Consider the following 14,203-nt stretch of genomic DNA (forward strand, 5'->3'; position numbering starts at 1 on the left):
AGGTAGTTCTGCCAGCTCTTTTCATTACAAGCTGGAAGAAGGACGGAATAGTATTTTAATCAGATATACTATCTGTTAAACTGGAAGGCTCTTAAGAGTAAGCTAATCCAAAGGGACTTAAGAGGTTTACTTACCTTGGGAAAGTCACAGAGAAAATAATAAGGAATCCATATTAGAAAAAGCAGACTGCACAATATAAACAAGAAAAATAATTTTGCTGAGCAGACCTGACAAATTGCAGCAGACAGCAATTGTACAGGTGCTTGCAATGTGACACCTCCTAGATTTCAGGCACTTAGCAGAAGCTGTCTGGTTATAAGTCTGCTTGTCCTCATTCCAGACATAGCCCATAAAAAGCAGGGAATACATGATGACTTTTTAGATTTCAGGAGGCATGAATTTTCCTCTTGAAGTACTTTTTCTCTTTGCTGTCTGTACAAGTGTTTAGAGAAATTGTGCTTCATTTTAAGTGCCAGAGTGAGCTGGACTTGGTCACTAAATAGATCACTTGAAATTTTGAGCTGCCTAAGAGCACTAATCAGAGGTGTGTAGCTAAACATACACCTTAGCTATTTATATACAGGAAGTCTCAACCTTTCTCCTTCACAATACATGCCCTATTCAACAGCCCAGTATATACTGGTCTTCAGGTCATCTGTCCTGTTGTGGGCAGTCACCAGACAGGAGAGGCTGATAAGCTTTGCAGAAGCCAGCCCCCAGCTCCTGGGGCACTCAGTTGTTCGCCATTAAGTGTACGGCTCAGTGCTGGGGTCATCTGTAAGTCATGTAATGTGCTGCAGTGGGTACTCACTCACCAAAGAATAAACGAGAGATTTTTGAGCAATTGTTGCATGTTGGGCAAGAGCCAAACCTCCTTCCCTCTTCAGGGATGATACAGATCAAAGCTCGTTAACACATGTGAGAAGCCCACCCACAAAGCTGTTTTGCTGACTAAGCAGCTTCAATTAACTAAATATGATGTAAATTTGCCAAGGGACTACTGTGCCCAGCTGAAGGGCAACTTTGGCAGTGCTCTTACAGTCCCAGCATTTCAAGATTCATTAATCCCTTTTCTGGTGTATATTTATGCGCCAGGGGGCTTCCTTTCAAATTGAGTCTGCTCTCAGGGCCTTTTCTCTCAGCTTTGCCATGTTAACAATTCTGCATAATTTCTATTTTTTTTTCTTACCTGATGCATGCTTTATTCTTTTGTTATGAGGGATAGGCATAATTAAGCTATAACGCTGTCTTACCTTTTAAATCTCCAATAAAAAACCCCAAAAACCTTATCTTCTTCTGAGTGGCCATTCACTCTATCTCATTGTCCTGACTGACCAGATTTTAATGCTAATTCAACCCTCCCCCCCTAAAATAAGAACATAGTTCTTTCCAGAAAGTCATTCTGAAACAATGATCAGATATCATTAAAATAATTTTGGAAAGCTTGCATTTTGTTTTAATCATAATGGCTATATTTTTTTTATGACCATTTGGGTAGCGGTTTAATTTTTCTTACTGCTGAAGCCAATGCAAAGATCTATTTAAACAGAATAAAATATCAGCTACTTTCCTCAGCAACTTCGGAAAGCAATTTGAATTCAGAGCTGTCACTTTCCACATTACATCGAACTTTTAGTATTTGTAGTATTAGTATTTAGTATCTAGTATTAGATTTCCCTCCTGATTCAAAATTGAAGTTTTTCACCCCAAGCATTCAGGTGTGAGTTGTAAATGCACCCTAAAAACCCAAAACAAAACAAAAAAGCCACAAAAAACCCCAACCAGCCAACCAACCAACCAAACAAAAGGCTTTAGCCAGGAAACAAGACCTATAAAGGGCCACATTAATAAAAATCATTCTTTTCCAGTGAAGAATTCTGAAACTGAGCTGAACAGATGATTTTTTTTCCGACACCCGACACCATACAAAGACAGTTGGGGTTGTGTGGTCAGTAGGGAGAAGAGATTCCTCTATGAGTCACGTCAATCTCCATGCAAACAAAACTACCTTGTTTGCAAAACCTCTCTCCTGGATTCCCTTTGCTTCACATCTCAGTAAAAACCTGGGGAAAAGCCAATCACCCTTGAATGTAAATAAAACTGAGTGCTGGTTTAGGGAGGGTTCCTTTTATCTATGCTGGAGCTGTGCATAGAGTATTTAATCCTTTAAGGTGTGTAGCAGAATTTACTCATGGGAATAAGGAAATCGCTAAAGCTGATACCCTTCAACATAGGAAAAAAGGAATAGTTCATGGATTTAATATTAAACCAAGGAATAGGCTACTTTGATCACTGAGTTTGATCTCTTAACTTGAACTTCAAACATTAGCAAATAGTTGAGGAGCTTAGTTGTAAAAGTAAGGTTTCAGCCATTAACAAAATAAAACAGTCATTCTCACTGTGATCTGTATTTCCCTGAATTTCAAAAGAATTTACATCTGGGGCTTGTTTTGAATGTATCTCTAGTTAAAAGAGGTCCCTTGAAAGTGACTTGTTCTTTCCTCTAGTCTATAGACAATGCTATTTTTAATAAACAGGAGAAGTGTTTCATTTTCTTTTTGAAAAATCGCTGTGGTAGTGAATCTATAAACATCTTGCAGGGTTTATGAAGTTTGTCCTTAGAATGCTTTTTGGGTACTACAGGTTGAGGCTCTGGTTTCTTTACACCCTGTTTCTTTCTTTGTAAACTTCAACAACTTTCTTTGTAAACTTGTCAACTTCAACTTTGACATACCAAATATAAAAGTTGTGTTTGATTTGACCTTTATCTACTCCTTTCCCATATCCCTACTTCTCTGTTTGGAAAGTGTTTTCTTCACTTGACAAGCCAAGTGCAATTTCTTCAGCTTCAAGAGGGACTAAACTGCATCTGTGTGCTGAGGAAAAAAATGTATTTAACACACAGCTGGAACCCAGATAACTAAAATCGGTCACCCAGACAATTGCTCCATTTGGTCAATGATCTTCCACTCTGGTGGCCTCTGTTGTTTACATCCCTGAAGACAATGCAATTACATTCTTGAAGCAGTTCAGGATTTTAGCCCACATTTATTTATTTTTTTAATTTCTCAGTAAATGTGCACTGAACACTACCTAAATACCCCTTTAAAACTTTTTTTCACCACTAATTTTCATTTTATTTTTGAACACATTTCACCCTCTTTTCAAATCCACTGAATATATGGCAAGGCACTGGTTGCATTAAGATAACCACAGTGCTAAACCAGAAAGAAAATTCATTCTTCACGTTATGTTCAATTCTAATAGATACAATCACCATATAGTCTTTATAGTATTTTGTTAAGTTATGGCAGAGGGTGATTTTCTAGGATGAAGTGCCAGACCATACTTTTCTTTCTCAAATTAGAGGTTAAGCCCAACAGTAGAAATTAATCAAGAGCAAAGACACATTGCATCCCAACAAAATAAGGTGCTGATGGTCATCTGGTTGTTGATACAACAGAGACTCACAGCTCTTGGTGGATCAGAAACTCAGAGGGACCCAGGAGCTGGGTGCTGGTGCTTCTCACAGTCCCACCAAAATGCTGTACCTTCAAGCCCTGTGGTATCCAGAGTCTGACAGAGATAATGCATGGCTTAGCACGTTTATACTGAATTTATTACAGCAGTACCCCAGCAATGTTGTTAGAAAGTCTAACTCATTTTTATTATGGAAAGAGTACTCAACTATGTTTATATTTTCTTATAATTTCTCATGTGTATGAGAATAATGGCAGGAGCAAGTGAGATAATTGTGATTAATTTTACTAGTTCTTTGCTGGAATGATTAAGCTGCAGAATTATGTAAAAGTCAGTGTAAAGTTTGAAAACCTATGACAAACATCAACTGTAAAGGCTTCAAACTTAAGCATAGAGTATCTTGAGTTGGAAGGCACCCACAAGGATCATCTAAGTCCAGCCCCAAGAATCACTCCATGTGCCTGAAGAATATTGTCCAAATACTTCTTGAGCTCTGTCAGGCTTGGTGCTGTGACAACTTCGCTGGGGAGCCTGTTCCAGTGCCCAACCTCCCTCTGGGTGAAGAACCTTTTCCTAATATTCAACCTAAACCTCCCCTGACACAGCTTCATACCATACTTAATGTGAGGATAAGTATTATCCTTAACAAAACTACTACCTAGATGTTTCTCGTGGTCTTTTTTTCATTTTTGAGATATTTAAAGCATATGTTGCATAACTCTTAAAGCACTGAAATACCTTTCAGTTGTATTCTTTTGTTTGCCAGTCACAGGAAAAGAAAAAATCGTATCTACTATTTTCTGTCTCCTTTTGGCTTCTGTCTCCTTCTACCCCCCAGTCTTCTAGAAATCTCAGGCAGCTCTGTCTCCCTGAGATTTCAATTCAAGCTTTTTGGTTAACTTTACACCTCTATGAGGTTCAGCCTCTGTACAATAGTCCACTTTTGGTGCATATATCCTGACTTCTTTTGGTTGTTCTCAAATCAGACAAAGAGCAGTTGCTTTCAGTAGTAGTAAACATAATCAATAAGATAAAATGGAAGAGGTTGAATGTCCTTGCAGAGTAGAAGCTTATTCTAAAAGTCCTAATTTACTTTTTTAGTTACTTAAAACAGTTTTAGGTAACTTAATTAAGAACAGAGCAAAGCAAAAAGGATGCACATTGCTATATTTGACTAACTCATTTTTGAAGAATTTAGACACGTTAAACAAACTGTAGCAAAATTCAATACTCTAATTTAGGTTACTAACTTGGTATCTGCTTCACTGAAAGTGCCTGGCTCAGGAAAGTGAGATAATCTGCTTACAATATGATATACAAATAACGAAGAGACAGATTTGCCAGAAAAGACCTGCAGAGGAAGTCAATGGCATGCTCTGGCTTTGGCATCTTCCTCTGTGGTGAGCAGGATACCTTCGGGAGTTTTGAACGCTTTCTTGAATTGCATAAAGCCACTGGAAAATTTGGGACCATCTTTTCATTCATAGCCTCTTCTAAGGACGAACACGTAACAAGCTAAAAGTAATCATAGAGGTGTATGATGCACGTTAAAGCCATGCATGTAAGGATTGGGGAAGCAAAAAGAAGAAGCTTGTGGCTTAGGCATGCAGATGCATTTCAAGAAACCCATTTTGGTCAAAGCCCTCCTTTGTCTGTGCATATTGTATTAAATCACCAGCGGGTTAGAACAAAACTAATCTGGCTACAGAATGTGGAAGCCTTCTGCATCCTCACTTGTATGCCCAAAAAATAAGCCCTTTGCCTTTCCCCTCACTAACTCACGGTTCATCTGGGTGCCTCCAGAAGAAGGTAGATAATCCATGCAGAAGGACTCTCCAACAGTTCTAGCAGCAAGGATGGAGCACAGCACCCAGATCTTTGTGGTCCGGTTTAGGCAGAAGGCATCTGGTGCCCAGGTGCCTGAACTGCAGCCGAGCTATAGGTGCTCCCTACGTGCCTACCCCGGCACTCGATCTCTCTCCAATGGCAATGGGCCACAGGAGTTGCTGTTTGCCAGCTAGAATGTGACCACCCCATTTTGTGGAATAGGAAAGCTTAGTATTGTACATATGGAACTTTGTACCTGGGGCCTCAGGGTGAGAGCGCACCTTGGAGCACCCTGGGCATACCAGTGGAGAGGCAACCTTCCAGACAAGCTGAAAAGATATCTACCGGTTTAGGCAGTCCTGAAAACTTGGTGTATAGAACCATGGCCCGGGAACAAGATCAGGTCCTTGTCACCAAAATTTGGATTTAGGCACGCTGAGTCTCACGGTAGATTTCTAATACTTCTGAACAAAATTTTTTTTGTTTGATTGTTTTTGTGTGCTCTCAGGTGTGCTGTTCTAGCATCCAGATTTCTTGTTGGTCTGTTTGAATGCTGTACTTTTAGGCTGTTTGAAGGCTGATTTTACTTTGAGGGATTCCCTATGCTGTCATCAGTCAAGACTTTTAGAGAGGAAAAGGCTACAGAACAAGATGAGAATAAACTAATGCAGTTGTTGTAATGCCCAGTGATGCTAACTTGTTCTAAAAAAGAGTGAGGACAAAATATGAGACAATTCATTAAATCAACAGAAAGATTACAAAAATGAAGTCAGTTAAATGATGCAGAAACTTTGTATATACTGTTATCTCATTTCTTTCTCTGTGCCAACATTTTTTCCCAAGATGCCAAATCCTCTCCTCCTTAATCGTCTTCAAGGCTCCCTTTGACACTTCAAGAGGACAGCTGTTTACAGTCACACACTGAATCCATAGCAGACCTTGGAACAGTAATTTGGCGTCCTACCAACTAAGCTACAGCCAAAAGCTACTAGGTCATGCTATTTCTTGATACTACTAGTATTGCTTTATTATACATCTTCTTAGTCACAAAGCTGTAGAAAATGTTGAGCACAGATTCTTTTGCTGAGAAAATAAATTTTTTTATATATTTTTCTAAGAGCAATACTTTTTTGTATTACTGCACTTGGTAGCAGGCTTTTCAGAGAAACATTTTAAATAATCAAACACTATATGTAAATTAGAGGACTTTATTTAGAAGAAAGTTGTCTCTTTACTTAAGGAATTGCTTTTAATCAAATACACCACTTTCCTCCATATTACAGAGTGATTATTTGAGTATTAGATTTGAATCTGATTTGCACAATTAAAAATTGTAAATAAAAGTCTTCCTTTGCATCTGGAGAGGAAATATAAATGTGCCTGTATGCAATGAGAAGTACGTGATGTTACTCAGTTTCCATGGCTATGAAAACTGAAATGTTGAGACAACAGGAAATTGTTTAGCAAGCTTCCAAATTCCCTTCACTAAAGCTAGGGCTTCCTTAGAATAAGATTATAGTTTTCCATCATTAAATTAGATTTAATATATATTTTCTCTTATCTGTGGTAGTGCAACTACATTAAAGATATGATTCTGGAAAAAGGAGGTAGTTTGGTGTGTACCATTATTTGTTACATAGTGAGCACTGTCTGATCATTACTTTTATTTTTTACAATAAAGCCTGCTAAGACTGCATTTGCTGTCAAACTGTTTTGTACAATGTAATTAAAAAGCTTAATATTTTTGCAACATGAGAGAGGAGATAACTGAATGTACATCCATAAATGTAACAAATATGTATTATAAGGCATATATATCCCCCGTCAAGACAAGGTCATTTTTATTGGAATGACTTTCCTTGGGCTCCAAAAAAAAAGCCAACACATAGTTACTGCCATTTTAAGAAAAAATTTAGAAAACAGCAATTTAGTCAGCTCCATAGGTGATATTCACAATATCACAAAGAAAAGCACAGTTTATGAGAGCTAGTCATTTGGATGTGAGAGGTTGCTCATGTCCTCTCATCATTCAGTTCCATGTTTGAACATTTCAATCAAAAAAAGGTGGAAGTTCAAAGCAGGGACATGTAAATTCAAGTGGAAATATTAACACAAAAACTGCTTTTAAAATAAAACGTTTTATTAAAAGTATTTTGTCTTTAAAAAATTGGACTGTATATCTGACTTTTATATTAGCTGGCTATGCAAAAAGAATTTGGAAGAAAAAACACAACAATGAAATCACTACTGGTAAGTCCTTTTCTTTTTCAGACTAGTGCACTCTTTCAATGCTAGGCAGTGAAGATAAACTATGTCTCTGATACTGTTTTTATTACAGTTTTGGATTACAGATTTCTTTTCAATGACCTGTCAAAATTAACAGGCTCCTTACTGTTCACAGTTTATCAGGATGCCCCAGAGCTACTTCAGCAATGAAGAAAGCAAAGCTGTCTGGAGAACAAATGCTAACAATAAAGCAGCGGGCCAGTAATGGTAAATTTTTAATCATTACCTCCTTAAATACTAATTCTCTGTAAACTAAAGTTACTGTTACTCTCCTGCCTTTTCTCCTACATGTATAAATCCACTCTGTATAAATTGGGAATTCACTGTCAGTAGAAGTGAAACCAGGCTTTATGCTCTGGAAACCTGAGCCAGGAGTAGAGCAGTCAGACTGAGTTATGTCTATATAAATCTAAAATATTTCAAAGTAGAATATACCATTATAATTTGCTGGTTCACATTTCATTCATCAAAGGTCAGTAGTTAGCCTTATACTGTTGCAGGATTCAGAAGAGAAAAAGGGTTTATTTCCGGAATGCCAATTCCTCCTGAGTTCCCCTGAATTCATTTGGACCTATGGCTCTGTAACCTCTGGCGGATGGAGATGGCTTTGTGCCATTTCAGCTCCAGTAATCGTAATTCTTCCTGGGAACCTTGAGTTGCAGGGAAGATGATGAAAGTACCTTGGATGAAAGTCAGGATAGTACCCTGGTAGTTGAAGTGCAGTGAAAGCAAAACGTAAGTGCTTCAGTTCAAGTAAAGAATACGCAAAAGATTTGTCTGGGAGGTGCCCAAGTCCCGAATTTGCTTGGAAAACTATGTAGTCACTTAGTCAGTGACAGTGCATGCCTTCTTAACTGCTGGTGTTAACTGCATTTAGAGCCACAGAGCATCTGAATGCAGTGCAAGAGGCACCTCTGCCCACACGGCCAGCACAGCTGGAGAACGCAGTGGCTGTCTTTGTTCAAGAGCTTGTAACCAGGGAGTGCAAGATCTGGGTGTTACTTTCTCTACAACCTGGGTAGTATTGAAAACTGTATCTGCCGTGCCCAGGAAGAACGCCTTATGGAGTAATATGTGGATATTTTGGCTACTTGGACGCATGGCCTGCCTAAGCAACCCAGTCCACTGATGGGGTGACTACATCAGTGGACAAGGAAAGGGATAGGAAGTCACTTACCTGAACTTCTGTAAAGACATAGCCATGGTCTCCCACAGCGTCCTTCTCTCTAAAGTGGAGAGAGATGCATTTGATGAGTGGAGTGTTGGGTGAATAAGGAATTGGTTGGATTGTCACATCCAGTGGTCAATGGCTCAGTGTCCCTATGGACATCACTGACAAGTGGTGTCCCTCAGAAGTCCATATTGGTACCAGTGTAATTAATATCATCATTAATGACATGGATGAAGGGATCAAGTGGACCCTCAGCAAATTTGCAGATGACACCAAGCTGAGTGGTGCAGTGACAGACCTGAAGGACAGGATGCCATCCAGAGGGACCTGGACAAGCTCGAGAAGTGGCCCATGGGAATCTTGTGATGTTTAACAAGACTGGGGCAAGGTGCTGCACCTGGGTCAGGGCAACCCCCGGTATCAACACAAGTTACAGGTCATTTTGATAATGCTGTGATATGAAGAGATTAGCATGTTAAGGTTTTTTACTTTCCTTCAGAAGATCTGTAAGTGGACATACTCTTTAAATAAATTATGTATGACAGTGGAGTGAAATTTGTTGCTGCAGGTGCATTTCTTGTAATATAGAGTTAAATGAGTGTATATAAAGTTAAAGATCCTTTTGATCCTCTAGGCATTTTCAACACTTTCACTGGAGAATGACTGCAATTTAAGAAGGAAAAGTAGTGGAAAATACTTCTTTTTAACTTCAGAATAAAAGTTTGAAGAATGCTTCCTTTTTCTTTCTTGCTTGAAATAAATTTATTTTCAAATATGGAAATATTTAATTCACTGAGCTCTGATTTAAACCTAAATTATTTTGACACTTTATTTTTATGTCACACAGGTATAGAAAATGATGAAGAAATTAAACAGTTAGATGAAGAAATCAAAGAACTAAATGAATCCAACTCCCAGATGGAAGCTGATATGATTAAACTCAGAACTCAGGTAACAGTTTTATGAAGCCCTAAATTCAAGATGCTTTTTCTATATGACTGATTAAAAGAAATATAGGAAATGTATTGTTCCCTTTTATGTTTCTTATATATTATGATATCTATCCATAATTTGCTATTTATAAATCTGAAAACAGTGTTCATTATGCACTTTCCACATCAGTTCCCAACAGTAAAAAAACCAAAAAGAACTCAGCAAAATACATTCTTTAAAATAATGGCAAAGCATGACGTGCCATGGTCAGCTTGGTATTTCCCCTTGATAAGGCTATGCCTTTCTAATAGCAGTTAAAATATTGTGTGGCAACATGGTCATTAACATAAGTTACAAGGTGAAGGAGCCCAGATGAACAACATGGCTTTTGCCATGTCTTGAAGAGGAAATTCAGATAGAGGAATGAACACCTGTTACACTTCATCATGTGATACCCTAAGTGCAGCCCTTGGCAGCAGCAGTGGTCCCAGAGATCCAGCTTAATTCTTTTTTCATTCCACATAAATTTGTTGGGGGGAAAAAAAAGCAGAAAACCTAACATTAGACTATTATCTAAAATTCCATTATTCAGCAGTCCTAACACTGGATGGAAAAAGCAAAAGAAGAAAATCAATTGAATTTCCCTAGAATTTTTCAGTGTCCTGCATAGACTCTGGTGCTTGTGTGTTCACATTATTTGAGCGTGGACACCAACAGTGAAATTCATCACAGTCCCCATGTGTCAGTCTTCAGTCCCAGGATCACAGTCATCCAAATGATCTCAATGGAAACAGAGTAAACCATTCATTCCTTGTTACTTCTTTGTCTGCTGCTTGTGGAGATGGGCACCATGTCTATTCTCCTTCTCCTCTTGTATACTCGTAAATGCAAGGCAGGATCTGCCTCTTCAACTTGGTTTTTATTTGACTTCAAATCAAGCCAAATTGATACTTAAACCTCACTGTTACTTTATGCCTGCATTCAGAGTATTGTTGTCATTATTTAGCCTTCATAGGATTTGATTCACAGTTTACACAGTTTCCTAATGTGACCAAATATAACCATAGGGTAATGCGGACAAAATCTGCAAGAACATACAGCAAGAATAATAATGAATGGCAGGAAAATTGCATATATTTATTCTTGAGAAATTTGGTCATAAGTTTTGGATCTGGCAGCTTCCAATTGCTTTGTTTTCTTCTGCTTAATACACTGTAGATGCTATTCACATACAGACTGATTTAGCTGAGTTTTAAAAAAATGTGAAGCCATTTGGCTGTTACAGGTACATTGGTAAATGCTCCAGTTGTCAATAATTTACTGCACTTTCAATTTTATATTTGGCCAGATGAATTGAAAAATAAAGCCATGATAACACTATCACAGGCATAAACATGTATTGAGTTTCAGATTTATCTAGGAATTTCACATCAAGCTGTGATCTGAAATGAGTACAGAAGCCATATTTTAGTGGTCTCAGTTCCAGCTTTCATACTTCAAACCAGTGCCATTGCATATTCTTAGAAATCAGATTAGGCACTTTGTGGAACCATTGCATGTTCTTGGTAAAGGAAAGCTCAGCTGATAATTTTACCGTCAAGTTAAAAGGATACTTTTCACACTTCAGTGCAGCAGATTTTAAAAAAGGGTAGAGTGACTGGCAGTGACACATACTGTTATTAAAATGATCAATGGGATTTTAAAAAGTAGAGGTACAAGAGACCATGAAAACATTATTTTGTCCACCAGTCATCTCTACCTCCTAAGATCTTCCTAAGACAATCCTGATAGGTGCTTGTCTAACCTGTTCTTTACCTCCTATACTCGAAATTCCACAATCTCTGGGTAATCTGGTCTAATACTTACCTGCTCTTACCCAACCAGATACTAAGGCCTTGCAGAGAATCCCAACTAAGTTAAACTTCAGTAAAAATTCAGACGCCTTAGTTTTAAATTCATACACTCTCCTGAAGAAAAGCAATTTACATTTACAACACATAAAGAGTTACATCACAGTCATTATCAAACTATTTAAAGGATCAAAGTCAACAGTCCCCTTTATCTGCAACAGTAAAATTATATTGGACATAACAAAGTGTTTGCTGATAAACCTTTTGAAATTCATTGTGCAACTCAGATTTCAGTAAGATTTGACAGATGGGGAATGTGCAGTGGGAAAATAGTGGAAGTTATGTGAACACCAGAAGTAGCAACAGTCTTGTTTGATACAGATTTGCAACCCATATGATTATAAGTGCCAGTGAAGGTTTTTCATGTGACAGGAACAGGAAATTCTTCCATGTAGAACTTTACTATTTAATAAAGTGAAATGTCAAGCCTTTTTTTTCGTTGGAGCATTTATAAGACTCTCCTTTACTCAGCTGCCTTTTTGCTTAAGACTTTGGAGAAAGTATTTTCAATCTAAGATCTTCTAGTAAATTTGTTCAAATTTAATGTGCAAATATGAGAGGAGCAGAAACATAGAGGGCAGAGGGGAAGAAAAAATCTGCAAATAGTTGTGCATCTCATTCAAACAACACATTATCCTATTTTCAGAATACATACAAGTAAACATTTCTTAGTTTTAGGGTAAAATGTGTTCAGCCTTTAAGCAAACAAATACAACAACTGAATATGCCAGCTTTCTTAAGATACTTACAGATGAATACTAAGTGAAGTGGTGAGATATGCTGATCAGCTGCCACTGTATTTGTAGATACTCAGCATCTCATGAAAAAAGCAAAAAAGATCTATTCAAGTTGCAGTGCTCAGCTAGATTGAAAATCTGTAGAATGTCAGCTCCTGATGAAATTAGTGTGAGGTGGCTGCAGTATGCCATACTGAACTGAGCTTTCATTGGCATCAGACTCCTCACTCTGGTCTGTAATACAAAAAAAAAAAAAAAATTTAGGGTAGAATTTGGAGCATGACTTGACTGTAACAAGCACCTATGAAAGATGTTTTGCATTTGGATACAGCCTTTCCCCCCAATATAAAAAAGCTGAAAGCAAAATAAGACAAGAGAATGTGTGTCCAGGTTCAAAGCTGAAGAAATTATTTTCCCTAGTATTATTTTTTGTGGAAATAGCTCAGAATTAATTAATTGTGACAAAACCAAATCCCTACAATACTGGCAACTTGGATTAACTGCACGTGTAGTCAAAGCAAGAGATACTTAGAGACTGTTCATGTAGACACATCACTTTTCAAAGTTACTTCTGTCAACTGATGGCCTGCATTTCAATAAGCAGACGGAAACTTTAGGTCCAGACAAAACCTTGGTACCTCTAACTACCTGACTGTGCTACCAATTTCCAAAAATTTACGCATCCATGGTCAAGTTAATATGCACTTAAGAACCTATAACCTTCTGCCTGTTACTACTGCACAAACCTCTGACCTTCCCATCAGCATTGTAATTGTATCAATTCTTCCCATAGCTCACTCTCTAGGCCAGTGTAGGAATGGATAAACCTCATTTTGAGAATTCAAAACCTTGTGTTCTTTGGCATTTTTTCCACTTCACTGGCTTCTTTTTTCTTTTCAATGTATATTTTAACCTACATACCCACACAGAGCATACTGTACACTCCTGTAATAGATGTTAACAGTTACCACCCCATGTGGAAAGTAAGGACAGGGCTAGAGAGGAAAGTGCAGACAGATGTGAGTGAGCTCTGCATGTGCTCTTGATGAGCTGGGCATAAGCCAGTGCTCATCTGAAATCCTTGTAGCTCCATTAGCACAATGCTGTCCAAACTCGGGGAAGCTGCCTCTCAGCAATGCTTTTAGCTCAAGCAGGGCACCATGCAAGGTCAGAGTTAATGTGTTTGGTCACCTGGTAATACAGGCAGACCACAGTCTCAGTTGTTTTCACCTGTACATACCACAGGGCTATGTGCAAATATTCTTCAGTTTCTTCAGTTTTACAAGTCATTTTATGTATTGGAAAACTTTCTGAATTTGTACATACATTGCAATAACATGCAGTTGTTCAGCTTTCAAAAGCAGCCCTTTGAATTTGCACAGAGTCAAATTATACTTACAAAGAGCTAAACACTGGCAGCAAGGAGATGTGCATGCTTAATTAGCAAGATATATGTGTAGCTGAAAATATAAGAAAAGGATGACTTACTGCAGAGTGCCCCTAAGATTAGCTTCTAGGAGTTTAACTGCATGGGTGAACTTGTAGAACTAAGGTCCTTCTTAATGCCTTTTGACTGTACAAGAAAGGCTCTAAAGGAGTGGAATCAAATCCAAATTCATTCACTCACTATTACCAGTATTGAAAAGACAAGCTGTTAAAGTTATACAACATACAGTGGGAATAAAAAAGCCTTAGCAACGATAAGAACTGCAGACTCAAGCAAAACCTTTTTAAGCGTGAATGAATAGACCTTTTCTCCTTTCCCTGGTGGTTCTGTTCTCTCTCCCTTCAAAGAGTGCATGCTTTGTACCAATTTGCCTTATATTACATTGTACAAAAATTTGTCCATTTTAGATTAC

At 38.0% G+C, this 14,203-nt stretch overlaps 1 protein-coding gene across 17 annotated transcripts in view; it reads left to right on the plus strand.

Moving 5' to 3' along the window:
- Positions 1-14,203, plus strand: part of MYT1L (myelin transcription factor 1 like) — a 309,348-nt gene that overhangs the window by 291,893 nt on the left and 3,252 nt on the right. For 11 of the 17 annotated variants that reach the window (XM_048296661.1, XM_048296662.1, XM_048296671.1 and 8 more), the window contains 3 exons: positions 7,709-7,800; positions 9,612-9,721; positions 14,199-14,203. The exon at positions 14,199-14,203 is cut by the window's right edge and continues 139 nt beyond it. In XM_048296661.1, the coding sequence (XP_048152618.1) occupies positions 7,709-7,800; positions 9,612-9,721; positions 14,199-14,203 (207 nt within the window). The remainder of the gene's footprint in view (positions 1-7,708; positions 7,801-9,611; positions 9,722-14,198) is intronic. The other 6 variants (XM_048296659.1, XM_048296664.1, XM_048296676.1 and 3 more) reach the window with 1 other exon arrangement.

This window comes from Corvus hawaiiensis, chromosome 3, assembly GCF_020740725.1.
Source record: "Corvus hawaiiensis isolate bCorHaw1 chromosome 3, bCorHaw1.pri.cur, whole genome shotgun sequence".
NCBI classification, from domain to species: Eukaryota; Metazoa; Chordata; class Aves; order Passeriformes; family Corvidae; genus Corvus; species Corvus hawaiiensis.